Source organism: Mirounga leonina, unplaced genomic scaffold, assembly GCF_011800145.1.
Source record: "Mirounga leonina isolate KUSES-001 unplaced genomic scaffold, KU_Mleo_1.0 Mir_115, whole genome shotgun sequence".
In the NCBI taxonomy this organism is placed as follows: domain Eukaryota; kingdom Metazoa; phylum Chordata; class Mammalia; order Carnivora; family Phocidae; genus Mirounga; species Mirounga leonina.
The window spans coordinates 100,807,180-100,834,044 of NW_023270268.1; the positions used below are offsets into that span (position 1 = coordinate 100,807,180).

At 42.0% G+C, this 26,865-nt stretch overlaps 1 protein-coding gene across 1 annotated transcript in view; it reads left to right on the forward strand.

Annotated features, from left to right (window-relative positions):
* The first annotated feature begins 5,530 nt into the window (after positions 1-5,530).
* MORC1 (MORC family CW-type zinc finger 1) overlaps positions 5,531-26,865 on the forward strand; it is a 170,427-nt gene continuing 149,092 nt past the window's right edge. Inside the window, exons 1-6 of the mRNA XM_034990914.1 lie at positions 5,531-5,595; positions 9,378-9,431; positions 11,628-11,662; positions 18,056-18,124; positions 22,492-22,582; positions 23,244-23,352. Coding sequence (XP_034846805.1) covers positions 5,531-5,595; positions 9,378-9,431; positions 11,628-11,662; positions 18,056-18,124; positions 22,492-22,582; positions 23,244-23,352 — 423 coding nt within the window. The remainder of the gene's footprint in view (positions 5,596-9,377; positions 9,432-11,627; positions 11,663-18,055; positions 18,125-22,491; positions 22,583-23,243; positions 23,353-26,865) is intronic.

The window sequence follows — 26,865 nt, forward strand, 5'->3', positions numbered from 1 at the left end:
CATTATGGTCTGAGAATATGCAGGGAATAATCTCAATCTTTTCATATCGGTTGAGACCTGATTTGTGACCCAGTATGTGGTCTATTCTGGAGAAAGTTCCATGTGCACTTGAGAATGAAGATTCTGCTGTTTTAGGGTGGAATGTTCTGTATATATCTATGAGGTCCATCTGGTCCAGTGTGTCATTCAAAGCTCTTGTTTCTTTGTTGATTTTCTGCTTAGATGATCCATCTCGTCTATTGCTGAGAGTGGAGTATTGAGGTCTCCTACAATTAACGTATTATTATCAATATGACTCTTTATTTTGGTTAACAGTTGGCTTATGTAGTTGGCTGCTCCCATGCTGGGGGCATAGATATTTACAATTGTTAGATCTTCTTGTTGGATGGACCCTTTAAAAACAATACAGTGTCCTTCTGTGTCTCTAACTACAGTCTTTAGCTTAAAATCTAATTCTTCCGATACAAGAATTGCTACCCCAGCTTTCTTTTGAGGTCCGTTGGCATGGAAGATAGATCTCCATCCCTTCACTTTCATTCTGGGTGTATCTTTAGGTTCAGAATGAGTCTCTTGTAGACAGCATATGGATGGGTCCTGTCTTTTTATCCAATCTCCAACCCTGTGCCATTTTATGGGAGCATTTAGGCCATTCACGTTGAGAGTGATTATTGAAAGATATGAATTTATTGTCATCATGTTGCCTGTGAAGTCCTTGTTTCTATAGATCATCTCTCTAAATTTCTGTTCTATATCACTCTTGGGGTCTTTCTCCTTTTATAGAACCTCCCTTAATATTTCTTGCAGGGCCAGCTTACTGGTCACATATTTTTTCAGTTTCTGCCAGTCTTGGAAGCTCTGCATCTCTCCATCCATTCTAAATGACAGCCTTGCCGGATAAAGTGTTCTTGGCTGCATGTTCTTCTCATTTAGTCCCCTGAATATGTCTTGCCAACCCTTTCTGGATTGCCAGGTCTCTGTGGATAGGTCTGACATCATTCTGATGTTCCTCCCTCTGTATGTAAAGAATCTCTTCCCCCTATCTGCCCTTAAGATGGTTTCCTTGGTTCTAAGATTTGCGAGTTTTACTATTACATGCCAGGGTGTTGGCCAGTTTTCCTTAATCTTGGGAGTGGTCCTTTCTTCCTCTAGGACATGAATGTTTGTTTCATTCTCTAGATTAGGGAAGTTCTCAGCTACGATTTGCTCAAATGTATCTTTTAGTCCTCTCTCTCTCTACCCCTTCAGGGATCCGAATAATTCTAACACTGGAACGTTTCAAGGTGTCACTTATTTCTCTAATTCTGTTTTCATGGATTTTGAGTTGTTTCTCCCTGGCCTCCTCTTTTTCCTTCTTTTCTATCAACTGGTCTTCTAGATCACTAATTCGTTCTTCTGCCTCGCTTACCCTAGCTGTTAGATTACCTAGATTAGATTAGATCTCATTGATAGCATTTTTAAATTCTGCCAGTTCAGCTTTCATTTCTGCCCTTAGAAACTCTATGTTTCCATTAATCAATTTCTCCATTCTAGTTATTGTCTTCATAACTGTTACCCTGAAGTCCATTTCCAACATCTTGGTTATATCTGTATCCATTTGTAAATCTGTGGCAGAAGTCACAGTCTCTGAGTCTTTCCTATTTTGGGGATTCCTCCTCCTAGTCATTCTGTTGAGGGATCTTTGAGGGAATGTATAAAGTCCAAATTATTGACCACAACCCAAGCAAGATTCACCTGTTTTATAGGGACCTTCGGGTTTTTGGCCTCTTGTTCTCCCAGCCTGTCTTCTGGGGGAGGGACCTGCCGAGCTGTTACTTGGGCAACTCTGTTTGGGCAGAGTTGCCCTACCCCCTGTGGGGAGGATGGGCTCAGTGAAAACCAGTTTTGGGGGGCTTTTGTTCTCTAGTGGCTTTCCTTGGTGGTTTTCTGTGTCTCTTCTGAGAGTCAGAGCTGAAGAGATCTTTTCCAGCTTTCTGCCTCAGAGCAGAGAGATCACAGTCTGTTCTTCAGTGAGCTCTCCAGGCCATACTATCTCCGTTTGTCTGTACTGCTATAAACTGCAGTGTCCTGGGTTGTGCACCCCTCTGCAGGGCTCCCAGTCTTCATCTCCAGGTCGGGGCATGGGGGCCCTTTGTGCTTCTAAAACCACCAGCCACCCCCAGTGCACATGTGCGGCCCCGCCACTCCAGGTTTCAGTCTAGGGTGCTGCCCTAAAGTCCTTTCCCCACCACTACCAGTCTGCGAGTCTGTGCCCCATCCCCAGCACAGGAGGCTGTTGCTCACCAGTGGTGTAGGATCCCCACAGCTCCCTCCTCCTTCCATTTATTTTCTGATGTGTGCCCGCGGAATCACGACTCCCCACTTCATACCTCGAAACCAACCTCTGTGATATTCTGTTTGTAGAGATCCAGATATATCTTCTTACATCTAAGGCTGATTTCATGGGTGTCTGGAGTCATCTGGTAGATATCCAGCTCAATTCAGAGGACTGGTTGGAATAGGGTCCCCTACTCCTCTGCCATCTTTTCCTCCCCCTTCGGGGAAGAGATAGTCTTAAGCAGACTCCATGCTTAATGCAGAGCCTGACTTGTGGCTCAATCTCATGACCCTGAGATCATGACCTGAGCTGAAACGAAGAGTTGGACGTTTAATGGACTGTGCCACCCAGATGCCCCCATACAAAGTTATTTATTTATTTATTTATTTATTTTAAAGATTTTATTTATTTATTTGACAGAGAGAGACACAGCAAGAGAAGGAACACAAGCAGGGGTAGTGGGAGAGGGAGAAGCAGGCCTCCCACAGAGCAGGGAGCCCAATACGGGGCTTGATCCCAGGACCCCAGGATCACAACCTGAGCTGAATGCAGACACTTAACGACTGAGCCATCCAGGCACCCCCATACAAAGTTATTTAAATGAAAGGGGGAGAGTATAGTTTGAAAGATTTGAGCCATTGTTTGTGACCAGTACATGAATGTTGCAAAGCTGAAATGTCTAGTTAGGAAGAGCTGAAGAATCTCTTATCCCAACTGACTCTTCTTAAAATCAGGATCAACCAAAAGATGAGCAGACGATGTTCTTATTTTTTTTTAAATATTTTATTTATTTATTTATTTATTTATTTATTTATTTATTTATTTATTTATTTGAGAGAGAGACAGAGAGAGTGAGAAATAGTATGAGAGGGGAGATGGTCAGAGGGAGAAGCATGCTCCCCGCTGAGTCAGGAGCCTGATGCAGGACTTGATCCCAGGACTCCAGGATCATGACCTGAGCTGAAGGCAGATGCCCAACCAACTGAGCCACCCAGGCACCCCTGATGTTCTCATTTTTAAATTTCCCCTTCCTGCTGTTTCTCTAATATTTTTGTATCATAAAATAAGGTTAAAATGAATCTTGAGGCAGGGTTGAGGGAGGTGGCTAAGAAAATGTATCCCAAAAGTGTATCTTGAAGAGGAATAAGATTTACCTGTATGACTAGAAGGTGGCTAAGTGGAGTTGAAATGGTGAAGGGGAATGGCTGTTGGGGGTTGTGTGCAATGACTCTCAGGCCTCTGTTTTAGCATATCTAACAGATCCCCCTGAGTGCCTGTTATCCAGACAGAGGCATCTAGTGCTTTGGGGCTGGCCACTTACTCTGCTCATATTATTAGAAGACCTGCTTCTATGATAATCACACCCTTCCCTCTGGTAGAAATTAAATATTACAGCCTTTACTAATTACAGGCGAGTGGCCCCAGTGCCCTCCCAATAGTAAATTGCTTTGAGATCGCAGCTGGAAGTTGGGGTAGTAAAATAAATCCAGAAGAGACTTGTCAAGCTTTTCTTGTCCATAAAATGAAAATAAATACCATACTCTGAAGTTCTATGGAAGGAGAAATTGGAAAGATAGCTCAAGTTGCTTAGTAAAGAGAATTTTCCTATCAAAACACCACCACGTCAGCCACTGTTAAAATAAAAATGCGATCAGGAAAATTACTTGAGATGTTTATGTTTACTTCCAGTTTTCAAATTAAAGTAGAGCATCATGTTCCTTTGGGTTTTCATTCAAATTCTCTCTTCCTCTCCTGATTCCTATAAATGTAGTAGCTGATAAACTACTTTTTTAAGAAGTAAAATGACTATCCCAAAACTGACAATTTTTTTTCTTTTCTTTTCTGAGACCTCATTGCTTGTATGATGCCTGAAAATCACAAACACATCTAGTTCAATTTCTTTATTCAGTAGACACTCATTTCTGATTTTATTTTATTATTTTATTTTTTTTATTAAGATTTTATTTATTTATTTGACAGAGAGAGAGACAGCAAGAGAGGGAACACAAGCAGGGGGAGTGGGAGAGGGAGAAGCAGGCTCCCCTCTGAGCAGGGAGCCCGATGCAGGGCTCGATCCCAGGACCTGAGCTGAAGGCAGACGCTTAACCATCTGAGCCACTCAGGTGCCCCTCACTTCTGATTTTAAAACTATGACAAAATCTCTGCTGAGTGCTATTGAACTACTTTAATTTGCAAGTCATATAGCCCTAGATTGAATGAGTCGGAAGACTTTTTAGAGGTCAGTTAGGTTACCTAATTTCTCATCACCACCAGGACCTTTCCAGAAAGCATCTTTGACAAGTCATATTTCAGCTGGGGTTTTGGTGACTTGGAACTCAGTGCTTTGTGAGTAACAACATTTGGACAGCTGGTGCTCACAGTCCTTCCTTACATTCACTCCCACCCCCTCCTTCCCCTGAACCTTTACCTGCCCAGTTCTATCTTTTGGAACAGTGCAGAATGTCTGTTCTTTGAGCTGGGCCAGTACATAAAATAGTTGACTATCAGCTGACAGGTGAAAAAGTTTCTCATGGACACAAGCCTCCACATCACAGCAAAGTCCAAATTCTGTTCTGACTGCCTTTAGTCCTTCCTTTTTCTCTCTGGCTATCTTTCCTTCTTTCTTTCCTTTGATGGGAGAAACAGTCTCAACCCAAGAAACACAGGAAGGTAAGTGCTGGGTTAGAACACAAATGTCTTTACCTCTGGTGCTGTGGAACAAACTATGCAAGTGAAGGAAAACTACCCATTTTCCTTCCCTATACCCCCCAACCTCCAGACCCAGCTTCTTCACATTCTTTGTGTGTGTGTGTGCAATCATTTCTGATCAAATTCTGATCCTAGGCTTGGGCTCCATTTTCCATCTGGGGAATGATAGAACAACTGTGCAGGAAGGTTAAATAAATCTCAGTGTGGAAAGAGGAGTCTAGCTCGGATGCCTCATTCTCATAGAGTGGATTCAAGATGAAGAATAAGGACTTACCTGGCCAGATACCCAGCCGGACAGCGCAGGGTGAACTTCACCCTCCAGCCGGCAGGGGGAGTGGTCGTTTGCAGAGCCGCGTCCCCAGGAGCATGGGCGGGGTCGAGGGCGTGGGTAGGGAAGAGGACGTGGGTGGGACGAGCACGTGGGCGGAGACGAGGGCTGGGGCCCCCTGCCTGGGAGGTAAGCAGTGGTCCGTGTGTCTTAGGGCTGCGCGGGTCGCGTTCGAGGACATGGGCGACAAGTATGCCAGTCTGCGACGGGCCCAGCTGCATCTGGACTTCGTCCACGCCAACTCGTAAGTGTCGGGTGAAGCGTGAACGAGGGAGGGTCCCCACTAGTGGAGAAGAGTTTGGTTTGTCTCCTAGTGAAGTAGCCAATTTGGAAGAAAAAAAAAAATGAACTTGGTATCATTGATTTATGGAAATTTTATTTAAAGTTTTTGTATTAAAAAATAATGAAAAAGTAGTAAAGATACTATTCTGGGCCAGATTATGATGATTTTTAGGGAGAGCGAGCTTGTGCCAGTGTCCTGGGTTTGGGGTGGGGTGGGCAGAGGGAGAGAGAATTTCAGGGAGGCTCCATGCTCCTGAGCGTGACATGGGGCTCAGTCTCAGGACCCTGAGATCATGACCTGAGCAGAAATCAAGAGTCCAACACCTAACCAACTGAACCACCCAGACGCCCCTCTTCTGGGCTAGATTATAAACCTTTTTGTTCTAAAAATAACACCAGAGTAAGAAGGCTCCGCATTTAACAAACTATTTAATTGGAGGTTAGCAGAGCCCTAATTCTACCAACCTGGCCTATCTCTTGTGATTTCTCTGCCCAGCACACTGACATTTTAAAGATTAAGCTTGCCTTCCAGAGAGTAATTTGTATTTATTGATTCCAGCCTCTGTGGCCTGAGTCCTTGCAAAAACGTAACCTCTCCCAGGAAAGAATCCTCACATTTTGGTTCTTGCTAGAGCATTCTGCTTCACTGTCAGGCCCAGGTGCGTTTTGCGGACTCATCAGGTGTTAATTTCGGATCCCCATCTTGCAGAGGCAGATGACAGAGGCTTCCTGTCCCATCTGTCATCCCCAACACAGCACAGAGCAGCGAGCGCTGCCTAATTCATATTGCTGTGTCGGTGTTTTTGGAGTCTTTGAGTAATTCGGAGTTACGAAAGGTACCCACTGATACAAGGGATACACCCAGGTTTGAAACGACAGAAACAGAAGTGTAAAGAATGCCAGGCAAGGCCAGCCTTGCTGCTTGGGACAAACACTTAATTTTTACAGAAGACAAAGTCAAATAGGCAATATTTGGCAGGTGTTTAGGGCTTTTTTTTTTTTTTTTTTTTTAATCTCTTTAGAGAATAATTTCAAGCTGGAAAGGCTGGAACAGATATTTAAAAGGTTAACTGAGGCGGAAGACAAATGACGAAATAGCAATTTTGAGTAGAGTTTAAGAAAAATTGCGGGTGGAATGCTGGAAGGGCTGTGGATTTTATCTCGGGAAACTTCCTCAGCCTCGGTGTTGTGTTGTTACCGCAGCTGCTGTTCCCCAGGCGCTTCCTGTCCCAGTAGGTCCCCCCTTCCCTGCATCCCGTTATCAGTTGGTGGCCCGATAACTTAATAACAAAAGTGACAGCAGTGTGAAGCAACAACCACAAAATCAGATACCAATTGGTATCTTCTCAGCTTCTCCAGATAGATTTTTGTTTGCGAGTTCCCTCAGTCAAGGCAGGAGTGATGTTTTTTTCTCTCTTGTTTCACTCCCACATCCAATTCAACGTCAGATCCTCTTCACCCTCTCTAACTATGTCTCCGATGCATCCATTCCTCTGCATTGCCCCTGCCATTGACTTCGGTCCACACCGGCTGCCGTCTCCCCGGGAGATGCTCCATGTAGCCTCTAAACTGGGTTCTCTGCTTCCCATTCTTGCTCCCCGATCGTCCATTTTCCTGAGAGCTGCCAGAGTGAGATTTTTATTTTATTTCTTAAAAAAGATTTTATTTATTAGAGAGCACGGGCTGGGGGGCAGCAGGAGCAGAGACAGAGGGAGAAGCGCTGAGCAGGGAGCCTGATGATGCAGGGCTCAATCCCAGAACCCCAAAATCATGACCTGAGCTGAAGGCAGACGCTTCACCGACTGAGCCACCCAGGCTCCCCTCCGAGTGAGATTTTTAAAAAAGTAAGCCAGATATGTCGCTCTTCTTAAAACATGACCGTGGTTTCCAGTTACATGTAGGCTGAGTGCAAGCTCCTGAGCGTGGAGTAGAGGGCAGTGCATGGCCGGCCACCCCGCATCCCAGCATCATCTCCCTGTTTTACCGTCCGTAGCCAGAGCACCCTGGCCTCCTTGGCTCCTTTCTGTGTCCGTGTCTTTGCGGCTGCTTCTCTCGCTGCAGCGTTTCCACTCCAGCTCTGCCAGGGACTGAGTTCTCAGCCTTCAGGGCTCAATTTAAACGTCTTCTATGAAGAGAGGCTCTCCCTGACCGCCATGTCCTCTCCTTACATTACTCTTCCTCATCACCCTTCCTTCCTAGCATCTAACCACGATCTGCCACATCATCTTTGTTTGTTTACTTGTATGTTTTTCTATATCCCTCCACTGGCTTGAGTTCCAAGGGGGACTCAGACAGACAAGACCTTGTCTGTCCACACCGGCACGTGGCGGGCAGTGTGTTTAAATCTCTTGAGTGAAATCATATAGAAACTTCTGTGGCACTTCTTGGTCAGAACGATTAGTTACTTTCCTGAAGTATTGTTTGTGTTGAATTTTTGTATATTGAATCGTGTGTTTTAAATCCACTAGCAAGTCTTGTGGTTTCAAGTGGCGGTTTTGTGAAGCACATAACCTTCACTTTTGCTCTGTTTTGGATTTTTATACACTAGATTTCTTTTGAGTGCAGGCCATCTTTTCACAGCAATTGTATTTAGTTATGTTTTAAATTATAAACTGGAAAGCTGACTTGAGTCAAGAGACCCCACATCAGCAGGTGTTTAAAGTTTAAAATTCCCCCCAATGGAGGGGCACCTGGGTGGTGCAGTTGGTTAAGCGTCCAACTCGTGATTTTGGCTCAGGTTGTGATCTCAGGGTCCTGCGATCCAGCCCGGAGCTGGTCTTCCTGCTCAGTCTGCTTGAGGATTCTCTTTCCTCCTCTGCCCCTCCTCCTGCTTGTTAGCGCTCTCTCTTTCTCTCTAAAATAAATCTTAAAAATAAATAAAATAAAATAAACTTTCAGCTAGTGTATTGTCTTGTGGCCTGGGGTTTTGGGAATCTCTGAGACATTGCTGAGGATCTTTCTTCTCGACATATGAGCAGATATATTTTGATAAGTGGGTCTCTCTTGCTTCTGTTACCTGTTTACTAAATATAAAAAGAAAATTGCAGACCGAATCTTCCCTTAATGCTGTGATAAAGCTGCTGATTGAGATATCCATATCAAGAAATGAAAAGAAAGTGTGGGCCCCTGAAGGCAGCCTGATTTCACCCACAGGTGAATATTCAGCCTTCAGAGCATTAGTAGTGAGGGCTGTCCAGTGTGTTCTGTTACCCAGGACCTAGCATGAGGGGGTACAGGGAGGAGTGACCACAGGTAATTCGGAAGAGAAAAGGGGGCCTACAGAAAAATAGAGATTAATGGGGCAAACAGGGGTCCCCTGCCAGTGCCTGTGCCTGCAGATGGAGTCTTAGGGCCTTTTGGTGTACCAGGATTTAGATCAAGATCTTTCAGAAATATTTTGACCTTAAATAATACAATTTTAATGACAAGTTCTCCAAAAAACCTTGCATAAATGCTTATAAAGCAATTTTAAAACATCAGTGCTGTAAGTACAGTAAAGTCCTTGACGTCTTTGTTTTATTAGGAACAGACAGGCTATTTTGGCAATCACGTTCTTAGCCTTGGCTTTATAACAGACCGCATCTACTTCAGAATCTTGACCGTGCTGAGAAAGTTGTTTCTAGAATAAGTCCCTAATTGATTATCTGTCCTGAACTGGAGTATGTTTGTCTGCAAGTTATCTTGAAGCTTTTACACTGGTTACAGAGTTGGTTTAACTTTCGGTTTTCCCTCTTTCTTTATCAGCACCACGCACAGTTTCATTTTTGGAGCACTGGCCGAATTGCTGGACAATGCAAGGTAAGGCTCGTCTGTAAACCACCTCTGTGCAGTAGAAGGAGATTGGCAAGGAAAAATTGACTTCAGACCCAGGGGAGTGAGAGAAATGTGATCAATAAAACAGTCCTCAGAGCAGCATCTGTAAACTGGCAGGCCTCTGACCAAGTCTAACCTGTTTCCTGTTTAACACAGGGCGAGAGTTTGCATGGGAGTTATAAAGAAAAGGATGCAAAGAAGGGATTGTTTATAAAGTTTAAGGAACAGGAGGTGCCACATAAGAAATCTGGGTCCCCTGCCCTCACTCCCCCCGCCTTTTTTTAAAGATTAGAAGTAGCAGCCTCGAGGTTGCTCAGTGGGCTCAGGCGCATAGCAGGTGCTCTGTTGGGACTAGCCTGTGCCTTCAGCTCTGTGGCTCCTAGCGAGCCCCACAGCCAGCCTGAACTCCTCAGTTCCTCTCTCTGCAGCAGACATTGCAGTTTGCCAAGGCTGCTCAGATGCTAGTAATTGACATCACATGAAGCTGTTTAATAGACTTACTCAAGATGCTTAGTTCTCATGAAGAAGGTCTTTATAAAGTCCCTGTGTTATTCTAAGAAATTATTTTATATCATTTTATTTAAGAGTGTGATGGTTTCCTGTGGTTGTCAAAATTAAAACTGGAGGATATTAAAAGAATGCTGTAGACAGCAGGACAAAAAGTGTGGCAGTATAGGAAGAGTGGTTCGGGGCCTCTTCCTGATATGCCAGCTGATCAGAGAGAAAGTACCGGGGCTAAAGCACAAAGCTTATTATAAAATGTCTTAATATGCTGTAGAGGTGAATGATTTTTCTATATCTTATCCCATGGCATTTCTCTATGAAGAAACTCTTCCTTTGAAAACTTCCGTTTCGGGGCAGTGGCATTACTGAGCACCTATTGTATGCATGGTATTTTGAATAATGTATAATTATATAATGGAGACAGTGATACTTATGTGTCATGGGATTGTGGTAAGGATTAGGAGAGAAGGCTTAAAAATACTTCATTCAGTGCTTATTTGACACACAGAAAATGCTCCAAGAAATGGCAGTAGTGCCTCCAGAATTTCCATAAAGGAAGAGCTTAGAAGAGCAGTTGACTGGAGGAAGGAGCTAAGGGCCAACTTCGAAGGCTCGTAGAACAAGTCAGTGTACCTACTCAGACTTATCTGGTGTAGTTTTGGGTTGGAATTGGAGGAAGTTTTGGGAGAGACTCAAATTTCCCGATTAGAGTCCCAGTGGTTTTTATTATTCTGAGCTTCACTTACTCAACACATCCACTTCTGCACCAGCTAAGACTACCGTCCTCATTGTCTTCATCCCTCACATTGAAACCAGGGTCTTTTGGCTCTTGTTCTTTTTCTTCTAAAATTTCTACTTAAAAAAATAACTAAAAAAATGCACAATATCTGTGAGTTGTAGAAAACTGAGAAAATAATAAGAAAAAGAAGGTCAGCAGTAATCTCATCACATGGCATGGGGGAGGTGGTATCAACATGCTTCTCTGTAAAAGACCAGATAGTAAATATTTTCCCCTTTGCAGGCCATGTGTTCTCTGTTGAAACCTCTCAACTTTGCCACTGTGGTGTGAAGGCAGCCATAGGCAATATGTACATAAATGGGCATGATTGTGTTCCAATAAAACTTTATTTACAGAAACAGTTGGTGGGCCACATTTGGCTTTTGGACCATAATTTGCCAACCTCTGGTCTAGAGAAAACCACTGTTTTTATTTCTTTCCTTACATATATAGACATGTATATCATGGATGTTCTTTAAAAACATGTGATCATACAATACATATTACTTAGTAATTTGCTTTTTCTTTTAATTTTTGGGGGGACTAAAATATATGATGAAAATCTTTCTGCAATTTATGGATTATTAGCCAACTAATTTTTTTTTAATATTCATATCCATTTTTGATGAGCTTTTTGTGTAACTACCACTAAATTCCATCTCTTCTTTTAAATTTCCAAGTTTCAGGGTTTTGTAACATTCTCAAATGATGAGTGATCATAGGTGTTAGTACATAAATGTAGAGCAAAACATTTTAGTAATTGTTTTGAAGCAATTTAAGTGGATTTCTCTATTAGCTATCTGACAATAGGTTATACCTCACATAAGCAATTCAGATTAATGTAATTTTTTAAAACATAATTTCATATTGAAGCAGTGATATTTTTATATTGTTTCCAGAGATGCAGGGGCTGCAAGACTTGATGTGTTTTCAGGTGAGCATATTTGTCTTCTTCCTTTTTTTTTTTTTTTTTCCTTCTAATGGAAAAGCCTATAGTTATTTTGCTTTTATTTTATTTCATGAGATCAAAGCACTTTTTATAGAGTTTTAATGTAATTTAAGTGCTTTGTGAGTACAGTGACCCTATGGGGAGCCAGGTTGAGAAAAGTATACTCTGAGAGTGGAATTGTTCACTTGTTAGGGGACCCATTTACAAAATTAGATCTTCCAGGGTTTTGTGAAAGCATCAGAGTGATGTGGAACCATCAATTTGCCTGCCACAAGAAAACAGTTTTATTTTAAAAAACACATTAACTTAATGGTCATTCATAATTAAGTATACATCATTCTCAACTTATCACAGTTTTAAAGCGTGTAAGTGAATGTGAAGTATGAATGTTTGAGGGTTCTAAAATTCAAACGAGATATGTTTTCCTCACTGACTTCATTTTTATTCACCAAATTATTGTACTTATTAGTTCATTTCATTAGAATATGATGCAGATGAATTTAGGTTCTGCGATCCAGTCTTGTATTTAATAACTACCTGGATAAATGTCTGCAGTGTTAAAACTGATCCCCAACCCTGATTCTGTCAGCTGTCCTAAAAACATTGGCTGTTGATCACAGGCAAGAGGATATGGTCCACGATGTAAATCTATATCTATAATTAAAAAGCAGCTTTGTTCAATTCAATTTTTTAAGTGTTTAAGATCCTGTGGGGTGCCTGGATGGCTCAGTTGACAGAGCATCCAACTCTTGATCTCAAGTCTTGATCTCAGAGTTGTGAGTTCAAACCCCATAATGGGTGTGAAGCATACTTTAAAAAGAAAAAAAAAAAGATCCTGTGTTAGGTGGGTGCTTCTGGTTCATAAGGCAGAGAGACATGGACATCTCGAGACATCTGAGAAAACATAATGAGTGAATGCTCTTCTTCCCTTTCTACTCTTCAGGTTCTGAAAAGTTTGAGAAGGTCAAGAGTGTCAGTCTTTATTTTTCATTCAAAAATGCTAGTCAGTCTTTATTATTCAAAAATGCCAGCTCCATTTGTCGAAAAATGGAGCTTAGTGTGAGAAATCCGGCAGATTTTGCTGATCGTACCGCAGAATCAGATACTCGCCCAACCTGTGGAGTCAGGCTTCCCCTCAACACTGGTCTGCCTGGAGTGAGCGGAGCAGAGCTCATGCACTCTGCAGGCAGCTCACTCCCAAGAGGGAACAGGAGAGCTCTGAACTGAGCCTCCCTAGGTGATTCTTCCCTAGATTACCAGTCAGATGAGTGATAAGTGAGTCAAGGGACAGAGAAGGGCCCCTTTACTAATATTAATGGCACTCCATTCCACATGGAAGGAAATACCAGTAGTGGAGAAGAAGTGGTCTTCCCTTACATATCCCATCAGATAGTGTAAAATAGAATAAGTGTTTCTTGCCCAAGAGAGACTCAAAATATGGTAGGAACACAGAGAAAGAATATCTCATATTAAAGAGCTAGGGCCTAAAATATAGATGTGGTTTTTGTCAAGTAGTGTAAAAAAAAAAAAAAGAATATCCCTGTCTGAGGAATTATTGTGAGAAAGAGGACGGAGATAGACAATTTCAGAAATTCATTCATTCAGTAACAGTTTATTGAGTGTCTGTCACGAATGAACAAATTAGTTACTCCAGGTGCTAGCGACAGAGCACAGAGCAACATGTGTGACTAAATGTGTGTTCTCAGGAATGTGCGTTCTCACGGGGGAGAGAGAGACAATAAGGAAGTGAACAAATGATACACCAAGCAATGAAAAGTGCTAAAAGGAAAAAGAAAGTGGGAAAAGAGAACAGAGAGCGATTGGCAGGGTGTACTATTTTTCATGAGGTGAACAGGGAGAGTTTCTCTAACCAGGTGATGTACCATCAAAGACCTGAATGAGGTGAGGGAGCGAGCTGTGTAGATATTTGGAGAAAAAGCAGTCAGAGAACAATGAGTAGGCTAGGTTGACTAAAGCTAATTGTTAGAGCCAAATAGATGAGCACCTTCAATGCCATGCTAAGGTTTTTTTCTATAGACAGTGACCATTGAAGAATTTTGAGCAATGTCATTTGGCAAATTAGAAATGTGCCCTTTTCAAAGAAAGCTTCTCCAGCCATAGCATGTAGGATGGTCTGTAGAAGTGTGAATGAAGGGATAGCAGGGGTGTGGGGCTATGGAAATGACCTACGGAAGATTTAGTCAGAATTTGAAGTAGGGCAGTGGTCCTAGAAATGGAGAAGGGGAAAAGATTTAAGTTGCATTTCAGTCAGAGCATGCATATATATATTTTTAAAGATTTTATTTATGTGTGAGAGAGAGAGAGCGCGAGAGAGCAAGCATGGTGGGGGGGGGGGGACGGAAGGGGCAGAGGGAGAGGGAGAAGCAGACTCCCCAGTGAGCAGGGAGCCTGACTTGGGCTCGATCCCAGGATCTGGGATCATGACCTGAGCTGAAGGCAGACACTTAACCGACTGAGCCCACCAGGTGCCTCCCGAGCACACATATTGATGAAGGGTCGAAGGGTTGAGAAGAATTATCCAAAATCACAAAGTACAACAAATGTCATTGGAATTCACTTGTTATGTTCTTTTGGGTTTATGGCAGGACACCAGCAGGGCATGGTAGTACTCATTTCCCTAACTTTTTCTAGCACTTGGCATACACACACACACACACACACACACAGTCTTTGCCATTTGACTTCAAAATGGCACTTCTTTCTTTATTTAGGTTATGTGTTTTGTGAAAAACTGAACTTAAGATTTTTGGTTTTATATTACCTATTCATAAAAAAAGTACCTATTCATGTTATAAATTGTTTTATTGCAGCAAATCACAATATGGCTATCAACTTAGCAAATTGCTTTTTCTTAAAAAATAATAAGCCAAGGTCAGGGCTTATGCAGCAATAGATAGAATTGATATGGGGATAAATAAAAATAAATAGTTTTCAAATTATTTACTGAGGCCCCTGAATTACTTTCCAATCTTAAGTTTTCTTCGGGTAACTGGAAGGAGGAGTATAAAATTCAAACTAAACATGTTTGGCCATTGTTGTTTTATCTGTTCATATGTATTGGTTCTAGTAAACATGGATTTGCATTCAATGCTTTTTTTTTTTAAGTGCTTACCAAGTGGCAGACACTGGGTTAAGTGTTAAGTACACACAGTGCCTGCTCTTAAGAAATTGGCATCCTAGTGCGGGGGACTGTAGAAAATATGGTGTATATCTTCACTTTCATGGGAGGAGGGCCCTTAGCTTTCACCATACCTCTGAGGCAACTGTGTTTCAAAAAGTAAGAGCCACTGGTTTGAAAAGAAAAGAGATACATGAGCAGGCGGAAAGCACAAACTGCAAAGAAAATGCACATTGTGGGCGCCCGATGATGTGTAAGAATGAGGAAGGTGTCCAAGAAGGAACCTTACTGGATCTAATAAGCTAAAGGGGAAATAGGCTTCCGCCTGGTGAATCGGGTGGAGAGCGAAAAGGGGCAGGATAGGCAGGGGCTTGAATATGGAGAGAACATAGAACACCGACGGAGTTGCAAAAATGTTCGAGATGCTCAAGATTAGTTAAAGAGAAATTTGTGTGGAAATGGAAGGTTGCAGTATGGGTGTGGGGAGGGAGTGACGAGGTGAGCTTGGAGAGTGTATTCATCAGGGTTCTTCAGAGAAACAGAACCAGTAGGAGATAGCTAAATGGACAGAGAGGTAGACAGACAGCTAGATGGACAGATATGATCTGCCTCCCTCCCTCCCCTCTAGCAATGTATGTGTATTTCTATATCGATATGTATCTGTATCTGTCTACATCTGTAGATATTGATAGAGCGTTTGGGGAGAGTGAGAGGGAGGGATTTTAAGGAATTGGCTCACATGATTGTGGGGGCTGATGCAGTTGAAATCTGTAGGGCACCTGGCCCTACTTACTTATCCAGCTTAGTTGGAAATCCAACTAAGAGTTGATGTGCAGTGTCAAGTTCTAAATCTTTAGGGTAGGCCAGCAGCCTGGATACTCAAGCGCAATTTCTGAGTTGCCATCTTGATGCAGAAAATTGCTTCTTTGGGGAACCTCAGTCTTTGCCTTGAAGGCCTTCAACTGATTGGATGAGGCTCACCCACACTATGGAAGTTATTTGCTTTACTTAAAGTCAACGGATTGTAAATGTTAATTATATCCACAAATGTTTTCAGAGCAACGTCTAGACTAATGTTTGGCTGAACAGCTGGGTACCAGAATTTAACCAAGTTGACACATAAAATTATTGTGAAATGCACATTGGTCGGCGCTCTGCTCTTAGGGTGAGCAAGGAGTGAGGCCGCTGTTGCTGTAATCGACAAGAGAGATGATGGTTTCCTGAGCTAAGGCAGTGTCATGGTGGTAGAGAAAGTGGTCAGACTTGAGAGGCTTTAAGGAGGTGGAATTGAGAAGACATGGCAATCCTGAGGTTTTTGACTTGGGCAGCTGAAGCTTAATGGCAGAGTGATGGCCATTTATTGAACAGGAAACATCAGAAGTAAGTCTGACGAGGGAGAAGGTGCTGGGGTTTGTTTTGGACATGCATATTTAACAGATAATGGAAATTTATCTGGAATCCTTAGTTTTAAGGAATTGAAGTAAGGCCAAGCATCAGGGTGGACAGTAGGGGAATATTACATTTCGAGGCTGTGATTGTCTGTAGTCCTTCACTAGGATTTATAGAAAAAGTAAGCACTGTATACATCTCTTGGGAATTTTGAGTCTTTCTCACCTATTCACCAAAGAAATGTCCTTCTTTCTGCAAGCTCCTTGCATGAGAACTTTATTCCAAGAGCTGCAAAATCAATTGTTGCATCTATGCAGAGCCACATGAGGCTTGGATCAGGTGGTTCCCAGTGCTGATACACAGTAGGATAATTGGGGGGGATGTTTATTCCTGAGCCTCACCCAAGACCAGTTAATTTGGAGTATCTCTGTGCGGTTAAAATGTTCAGCCATGGTTGAGAACTACCACACTGTGCAAAGAACTCCACAAGAGTTGGTTTCCCCTTGTTGAATAGCGGAGAATGTCATCCTCTGCCAGAGGTGGGGGTTGCACAGAGCGAAGACCTACAATGGGGGAGGAATATTCTGATACAGGAGTTGAGGTAAGCACTCCGGACAACGAGGCAGAGAGAAGAACTGGGAAAATGAAATGGTAGGGAAGATCCAAAGTGCTTATAGACAGGGAGGGAATTAGTGGGGGTGGTAGGGGATTAGAAGTGGGCATGTGACCATAAAATTATGAACCCGGAAAACTTAGGTACATATTTTAGATATGTATTTATAGATTATCTTGAACATTATTTAACTTTTAAAATATAGTTTAGGTGTGACCGTTGAACACAGTTGACTTAACAAATGTGCTACAACTGAATTATAGGTACAGAGTTAGCAAATCCGTGGCTGCCTGAGGTTGGGGTAGGGGGATGGGCATGGAAGGGGCAGAAGGGAGAGACTGTAGAGTGACCTGAGGAAACGTCTGAGGTGATGGCTATGTTCACTGCCTTGATTGTGATGATGATTTCATGGGTATGTACATATGTCACAGTTCATCCCATTGTACACTTTACACATAGGCAGTTTGTGTGTGTAAGCTCTTTCTCAAGCTATTATCAAAAAAAAAAAAAAGAGAGAGAGAGAGAGAGAGGGAGAGAGATGTGGTAGAAGTCAGATCCAAATGTTGCAATTCCTCTCAGAGCCAGATCACAAACTAAGCGTTATAGTCTCATTAGTTTTAGTTACACCCTTCCATTTTTTTTAAACAAGAGATTATTTTCTCTTATCTTAATGATATCTCTTAATCACCAGAATAGCCATTTTCAAAATCAAATGCATTTTCAAGAGGCAAATGTTTGCTGCCACTAGGAAGCACACAACAAATGGCTCTTATGGGGATTAACTACTTAGAGGAGAGCCTGAGGAATTGAATAAGAATGGCCTGGATTGGCTTTAGAATTAGTGCTTTGGTGGAAGGGCATAAAGGTGGATCAGTGGGATGGAGGGATCCTGGGGTCACATCACCATTTCCCTTTATTCCTGCCCCCAGGGTGGAAAATACCTGAAGTTTAAAGGCCAGTCAGATTCCAGGAGCAGGGCATGCCCCACTGTATACATAATTTATTAATGTGTAGAGGTTTTATGTTAATTTAAAGCCTTCTTGGTGCATGACTGTCTTCCCCCTGCAGTGTCCTGAGAAACTGTAGCCAGGACACCTTTCTGGGCGCCATCATTGTGCCCTAACGCTGTCACCCCGCGGCTGCCTTTGAGGAGGACAGATAATTATGTAAGCAGCATGACTTTCTGATGAACAAATTAAGGCCAATATTTATTAGTAATAACTGCTTTCTCTTACAGTGGATAATGAAAAACTGCAGGGTGGATTCATGTTGTGCTTCCTGGATGATGGATGTGGTATGAGCCCTGGTAAGTTAATTATCCAGATACCTAACTGGCTGTTCGGGGAAACAGAAAATCCATAAAATAAATAAAAATAAATTGAGCTATCTATGCAAAAACAGGTATGGAGCTATTAAGGGAAAATAAACCCCAGACTTAACATATTGTTGAACTTTCTAGATTTAAATATTCCAGCTGACAGAGTAAATTCATTATAATCATCTAAACCAAGACAAAAAGGGAATGTAGATAAATATTGCAAGAAAGATGAAAAGAAGGTATGATTACTTATAAGAAAAAACATCTGGGAGGGGCGCCTGGGTGGCTCAGTTGGTTAAGCGACTGCCTTCGGCTCAGGTCATGATCCTGGAGTCCCGGGATCGAGTCCCGCATCGGGCTCCCTGCTCGGCAGGGAGTCTGCTTCTCCCTCTGACTGGCCCCCCTCTCATGTGCTCTCTCTCATTCTCTCTCTCTCAAATAAAGAAATAAAATCTTTAAAAAAAAAAAAAAACTTATAACATGGGCACCTGGGTGGCTCAGTTGGTTAAGCATTGCCTTTGGCTCAAGTCATGATCCTGAAGTCCTGGGATCAAGTCCCACATTTGGCTCCCTGCTTGGCGGGGAGTCTGCTTCTCCCTCTGACCCTCCTCCCTCTCATGCTCTCTGTCTCTCATTCTCTCTCGCAAATAAATAAAATCTTAAAAAAAAAAAAAATTTAAAAAAAGAAAAAAAAAGAAAAAACATCTGGGAAATGAATGGAAAAGGCGGGGTAACTGGATGGATTTTGAGACTGTTTGAGCTTGCCCTTCAGGTATTGCTTGCAAGAGCCCTGAGGCAGTTTCCAGTGCCTTCAGGCTATTTTTAATTTTCTGCTTAACCTTGAGGAAGAGGTTACCTCTCCTTGTTTTTAGCGGTTTGTTTTTTCTCGGCATGTTCAAAGGGTTAGTAGATTCAGTCAACTATTCTCACCATAATGAACACATCTACAATTCATTGCATGATTTTTTTTTTTTTTTGGTACCTTCAAGGCTAGCCAAAATGCAACACACAGTAGGTGCACAATACCAGTTTACTGTGAAATTGAATTCTTTTTTTTTGAAGATTTTATTGTTTATTTATTTGTCAGGGGGGGAGCGAGAGAGAGCGAGCACAAGCAGGGGGAGCGGCAAGCAGAGGGAGAAGCAGGCTCCCCGCGGAATAGGGAGCCCGGTGTGAGGCTTGGTCCCAGGACTCTGGGATCATGACCTGAGCCAACTGAGCCACCCAGGCATCCTGTGAAATTGAAATATTATTCCCTCTGATAAGGGCTTTGACTCATTTGGGATAGCTTATCCCTGAATTCTTGTTTAACACTTGTCTATGACCCACAAAACAGGATTTTTGACCACTAGGTTAAAAAAATCATGAGGGGAGTTCAAGTAATAGGGAACAGTTCTGGTCTGTTCTATAGCAGCGGAAAGGATGCTCATCACTGCTGGAAGCTCAGAATACAAAGTAAAGCAGTTGTCTTCTTGCTAGTCTCTGAAGTGCTCCCTTGGTATGAATAGTCAGAGATTATTAGCAAGTTTAGAAAATGCTGAAATCACTTACTCAGGTCTCATTCTGACTTTGTCAGGATAATTTTGATTTTTCCAGGTGATTTTGACTCAAAGTATTGTTGGTTCCTTAGTTTTAAATAAGAGAAAGAAGACTGTGAGAAAATCATGATGAAAAAACAGTTTTGTTTTTCACGTCTAGGCTGACCATTTAGTTCATTTTTCTGAATGTTTAAATAACAGAATATCTGATATATTCTAAGGCACTTCCTTAAAGAAAAAAGAAAAAAGAAAAAGAAGCAGCTCCTTTTATAATACAGCCATGAACAAAATGATGAAAACACAGAAAAGTGGCAGATTCAAATCTTCAGAAGGAACTCATACTTCAGTTGACATATACAGGACAATTTTTTTTTTTTTTTAAGATTTTATTTATTTATTTGACAGAGAGTGTGAGAGAGGGAACACAAGCAGGGGGCGTGGGAGAGGGAGAAGCAGGCTTCCCACTGAGCATGGAACCTGATGTGGGGCTCGATCCCAGGATCCTGGGATCATGACCTGAGCCGAAGGCAGCTGCTTCACCAACTGAGCCACCCAGGCACCCTGACATATACAGGACTATTTTTAAAAGTCTACTAGTGTTGAGAGAACAATTACTGTTAACATTGATTGGAAAATCGGGACGCCTGGGTGGCTCAGTTGGTGAAGCGTCTGCCTTTGACTCCGGTCATGATCTCAGGGTTCTGGGATCAAGTCCCGCATTGGCCTCCCTGCTCAGTGGGGAGCCTGCTTCTCTTTCTCCCTCTGCTGCTCCCCCTGCTTGTGTGCTCTCTCTCTGTCTGTCAAATAAATAAATAAAATCTTTAAAAAAAAAAGATACCTATAATATAAATCACATCATATCCTTTCCCTTTTTAAAGCCCTTAGTGGTTTTTCTGTACTTTGGGATATAATTTATATGCCCAGTAATGCTTCCAGTTTCTTGCATTATTTGGCCTTTGTCCACCTCTTTGGCCGTTTCTCATGGCACTTACTCCTTTGCTTATAACACTCCAGCCATACCTGCTGGCCCTTCATTTGAAGCTCATTTCAGATGTCACCTTACGAAAGAGGCCTTCCCTGATCATTCTGTCTGAGGGCCACACTCCTGTTAATTCTCTATCACCTTATCCTGGTTTTATTTTCTTCACTTAATGCTTTTAAAAATTATCTTGTTTATTTGTTTCTAATCTGTTTTTCCTATCATGACATAAATTGCTATGGGCAGGGGTCATGTCAGTGTTCTATACCTGTGCCCAGAACTCTGGCCACCATACGTGGGAGTCTGTGAGATGTGCTTTGAAAACCACGGAATTGGGCGCCTGGGTGGCTCAGTTGGTTAAGCGACTGCCTTCGGCTCAGGTCATGATCCTGGAGTCCTGGGATCGAGTCCCGCATCGGGCTCCCTGCTCGGCAGGGAGTCTGCTTCTCCCTCTGACCCTCCTCCCTCTCGTGCTCTCTGTCTCTCATTCTCTCTCTCTCAAATAAATAAAACAAAAAAACAAAAAAACAAAAAAAACCCCACGGAATATGGTCTCTGACAACCTTGGATTGTTATCCTTACAGTAGCATTCATAGGCTGTTTCACCTTGGGCATGTTACATATAATCTTTGAACTTAAATTTCCTCATCCATAACATGCAGATCGTCATCATGATATCAACTATGTAGGTTTGTTATAAATATTGACTAGGCAGTGCATGTAAAGTATATAATATAGTCCCTAGCATATACTAAACAGTAAATGGTAGCTAATGTTGTTATTATGGATACCCTCACCTAATACCCAGCCCTTTATAAGAACATGCGATAGAATGTCCAGTTGGCTTCAGATAAGCAGAGTATCTGGTAGCCCTTACGTACCACACACCAGGTGTGCATGTCTGCACACAGACTGACACTGGTCTTCAGAACATTTCCAGAGTTCCAGAGCACACATTCAGGTAGGCCAACTGGGAGACCCATTTCTATCTTTCCTTGTGTCCCTAGGAGCATTCTGGTTTCTGGGGGTACATATATTTTGAAGTTGAGATGATTCTTCTCTAGAATTTCCGAATGCCCTGGAGAGATCTGGAGAATGACTCTGAGAGTCTGGAACAAGTGGCCCTTCATCCCCAGGGAGTGTCAGACCAGAAGCCATTCTGCCCTGCTTGGTCTTCCATGGAGCTGGCTAAGGGCCAGATTCATGGAAAATGACTAGTGGTACAGATAATTTTTTTTTTTTTAAAGATTTTATTTATTTATTTGACAGAGAGAGACAGTGAGAGAGGGAACACAAGCAGGGGGAGTGGGAGACGGAGAAGCAGGTTCCCCGCTGAGCAGGGAGCTCGATGCGGGGCTCGATCCCAGGACGCCGGGATCACGACCCGAGCCGAAGGCAGACGCCCAACGACTGAGCCACCCAGGTGCCCCCAGATAATTTTAACACGTATAATTTATTGGCACTTATCAAGTGGCCTGTACTGTGTTCAGGGTTTCACAAACAGATGATCTCCTTTTGTGTATTTGTCTTCATCAACAAACCTATGATCTAGGTCTTAGTAGTTCCCTTTTAGAGATGAGGAAATTAAGACTCAGAGTTTAAACTCTGTTTACCCAAGGTCATATGGCTAGGTCTGTCTGACCTCCTTCAGTATATTACAGTTAAGATCCTGGTCAGAGATCATGGAGCCTGACAAGAATCCTTGTCACTGGGCTGACCCAAGAGGTATGGATTTGCCCTAATGTCCTGAGATATGTGTGACATCCTGACAACTGGACCTGTGGCCAGTGTCAATGATTCATAATTTCTAACCACCTATATGTCTTTGTCAATTATAGAGGAAGCTTCAGATATCATTTACTTTGGAACATCCAAGAAACGGTCATCAACCTTGAAGTTTATTGGGCAATATGGTAATGGTCTTAAAAGGTGAGAATTTTTTTTTTTCTTTAAGGCATGTATTATTGATACTGGGAACAATATTTATGTAAAGGCAACCTTATACAGAATGATAGGTTTGTGAAGCTCAAAACATATATATAAACTGGAGAGTCCTACCTTGTTTTGGGATTTCCATACCGATAACTGACTTGAATCTTTACAATATTTGTAAATTTAATTCTCATATAGGGGATGAATTGTCTCTCAGGAAGCAGAAGCCCTGTACTTCAGAGCTTCCTTGAATCTCTATGTTTCTCTTGTTTTTCAGAGCATATGTTATTGCAGGTGTAATTATGTGTCCACAGCTTATTTTATTAGTCTGCCTCAGTGTAAGGTGAGGACAAGGGTATATCGTCACCCATGTGACACCTGCTACGGACAGATGATTGTTCTTTTCTTGAGTCCTGGACAGCCCCTTATTTCTAGCTGCCCTGTCTCAAGCAAGGGTGTGGAGCTAGATTGGTTCAAATCCATCTGCTCTACTTTGAGGAAAAAAATAATATTTTCACCCTTTTGGTGATGGGTCAGCAAAACAGGGGAGTTACTTCTATGAAAGAACAATTCATTACAGCACACAGTTTCGTGCCCGCCTATTTTTTCTTTTCAGTGTTTGAGAGGTAAACCAGTATGTTCTTGTTTTTTAATATAGTGGATCCATGAGGATTGGGAAAGACTTTATTCTTTTTACAAAGAAGGAAGAAACGATGACCTGTGTGTTTTTTTCTCAGACATTCTGTGAAAGAGAAGGTCTTACTGAGGTAGGAGTTGAGATTTTCCTTTGGTTTCCATGGTAACAGTGTTGTTTTCATTTACCATCTCAGGAGGTGAAGTCTACAGCAGTTCTTTTCTGATTATGATTTAGAAATTTAGGAATGTATTTGGGAAGTGGAGAGAGGATGGCTGGACATTCTTGGGGGGGTCATTGGAGGCATGTCCTGTTGACCAATTTTTTTTTTTTTTAAGAATCCGTGGCCACTTATTTTTCTTGGGTAGCATTTTTTTTTAAAATAGATTTTATTTATTTATTTGAGAGAGAGAGAGAGAGTGAGCATGAGCAGGGGTGAGAGGGGCAGAGGAAGAGGGAGAAGCAGGCTCCTTGCTGAGCAGGGAGCCTGACACAGGACTCGATCCCGGGACCCTGGGATCATGACCTGAGCCGAATCAGGTGTGTAACCAACTGAGCCACCCAGGTGCCCCCCTGTTGACCATTCTTGAGTGGGTTATTAACTCAAGGCAGTTTTCAGAATGTTATTTTCATTATCCATGTACCCGAATCTCCCAGAATAAGAGGCTCCCTTTGGCACAGTGAGCTTTTTGGAAGGAGCCTGCAAAACATTTCCACCATTTGTGCCATAAATGGATTATCATTTTAAAAATAAATATTGGATTAAAAGACTTGGAATACAAAATCTAAAGAAACTGAGTGCAAAATAGATTTAACACTGTAACCCAGTAACCATAATTTCAACTCCATTTGATGACCTAGCTACGCTTTATTAATTTGCAGTGTCTGAGTTTTACTACTCACAATGTCAGTGTAATTCAATAATTCAGGTTAAGGAACGACCCAGCACTGGTTAGACCCTGTGGAAGGTAGAAAACCAGCAGAAGATCATCTGACCATCAAAGGGGTCATAAAATATAGGCAAACACATGTGAATTGGATACATAACAAAATGAGGGTGTTTAAAAAGAATGCTGTTCAGTGAGTATGCATTTCTGCTGTTACAAAGTTGTCAAAAGCAAAGGTATGGATGGAGAGATTAGAGAGCCTCGATTGGTCAATGAGGGCTTTATGCAGTGAGCACCACTTGCAGCTGTAAAGGCTGGTATGTGGAGAGAAGTGGCACGCAGCAGCTCTCAGACCTGGACAGGAGTATGGGGTTGAAAGGACAGTGGGGATGTGAGGTTGTCCCCCAAGGGTGCAGCATGCCCACCGGCCGCGGTGGGGTGGGGCTGGCTAAGCAACAAATCTGTAGGCGATAGGGAGTAGCTGAGTGGGAGACTGTTAGAAAGAAAAGCAATGCTTTAAGCATTTATGTTGCCATTTATATATGTAAAGGCATGGAAAATTGGGCCAAAGCTGAGGTTATAGCTTTTCTAACATGGGCCATTTCCTTTTTTTTAAAAAAAAAAAAACAAAAACAAAAAACCTAAAACCAGGAACCCCTTCCCATTTCTACTTTGACCCAGGCAAACTCTTTCAACAATATTAGCTGATTTTTTTCACTATTTCCCTGCATATCTCTATATAACATACTTGTATTACTACTTCTTGATTTGATGTATTATGTATTAATTGCTCATTATAAAAGGATCTATATATTATTGTTTCATCTGTTTGTATCACACATACATACTTTCCAATTCTCCACCTTCAAGGTAGCTCCATTGTCATTTTACTTATGCTAATGTTCAGTATTTACGTTGTAAGACTATATAAACACTATTCACACTGTATCCTGTCATAAACGAATTTTTTCCTTTTTCTGCACAATTTTTTCTTTTCCCTGGAATTAGTAATTGTCTCCTTAGTGTTTTATGTACTTAGCATTGTCCTGAGTATTTGCTTGGTTTTCCGTCTTTATCACTATGTTAACCCCAGTCTCCAGCTACATTCTTCACTGTTCCACCTTCCTGAAGACTCTGCCCTGGAATCTTCTTGCTGCCCCTCACTCCTGCTGTCCACGGCTGGTGTTCCGCTGTGCTCCCAGGACCTGCCTTGTCCAACATGTCTTCTGTTAGCTTTCTTAATAAGGATGCACGAGAAGTCAAGTGTTTTGAGACTTCACATGCATGAAAATATTTTTATCCTACCTGAACACTCAGTTTAGCTTGTTGTTATTTGTAGGTTGGAGTGAGTTTTCTTTCAGGAATTGGAAGCCATTGCTTCATTATCTTCTTATTTCTAGCATTGTCATTGAGAAGTCTGAAGCCATTTTAATTTCTGAGTCTTGTGTGTAACTTACTCTTTTTTTTCCCCCCTTCTACTCTTTGAAGCAGTAGAATCTTCTTTGTCTCCAATGTTCTGATGTTAAGTATTTTGCTTTTGTGTGGGTCTGTTTGCATCCATTGTGCTGGTTGCTTACTGGACATTTTCAATCTGGAAATACATGTTCTTCAGGTTGGGAACGTTTTTCTGTAATATTTATGATTTTCTTTCATTCGTATTTTCTTTTCTCTCTTTTTGCAACTTCTGTCCTTAGATCTTGGACACCTAGAACTGGTTCTTAAATTTTCTTATCTTTTCTCTCCAATTTTCTGTGTTTTATTTTCTGGGAGATTTTCTAATATTTATTCTTCCAACCCTTTCATAAATATTTTTCTGTAGTCATATTCTTCATTTCCAAGAAGTGTGTTAAATTCTTTCAGTATTCTTTTTTAAAGACATATAGTTATGTTTCATGGATACAATATTTCCTTTTAGTGCTCTGAAGATATTAACAATGATTGACTTTTCTTTTCCTCTGAAATTTTCATCTTCCTTGTATGGTTTTTGTTTCCGATGAGTTGCTTTGTTTGTGCTTGTTTATTTGGTCTGTATTTATCATATTAGAGGCTTTTCTCCGATGGCTATCAATCCTGAATACTTTAAATAGAGTATTCCAATACAATTTTGATCAAAAGCTCTGCGAGGGTGGGGTTGGGGGTGGGGGGCTTTGCAGCTATGAGTGTCACAATAGTGAACCCTAGCTGAGCTGTATTATTGGGAAGCCCTCAATGTAATTTTCTTTATGTCTTTCCTTCTGGGCTAGTCCAATTTCTCAGAGAAGACTCCTACAGTCTTCTGCCTGAAGGCCTAGCTGACAGTTTTCTGGGGCCCAAATGAGAGACGAGATCTGAGTTCTCAGCATCCAGTATGTATACCTTAATCCCTCTGATCTCAGGTCCCCCTGACAACTGTGCCTGACATATCCTCTAATCCAGAAATGCTTTGTTGTACTCTTTCCAGAGAATAAGCATCCAGTCTCTGTGGAGGTGGGGGAGCTGCTGCCAGATGGGGATCTGGATGCTACTTCTGTTTCACTTCCCCCTTTATCCCACCCCCAGAGTGAACTCATGCCATCAAACTCTGAGCCTTTTAGCGTATTCCAAATTGTAAACAGGCTGGTTTTCTCTTCTGGCATGGGCCTCAGATTGGTTTTCCTGGATTTGCTGTCATGTACTGTTCAACTTCTAAAGTGCTGATACTGTTGTTCCTTCTGCCATCCTACCCATATTTCATTAGGGGCTGAAGTAGATTCCATCTGTCCCCACATTAGACAATGGAG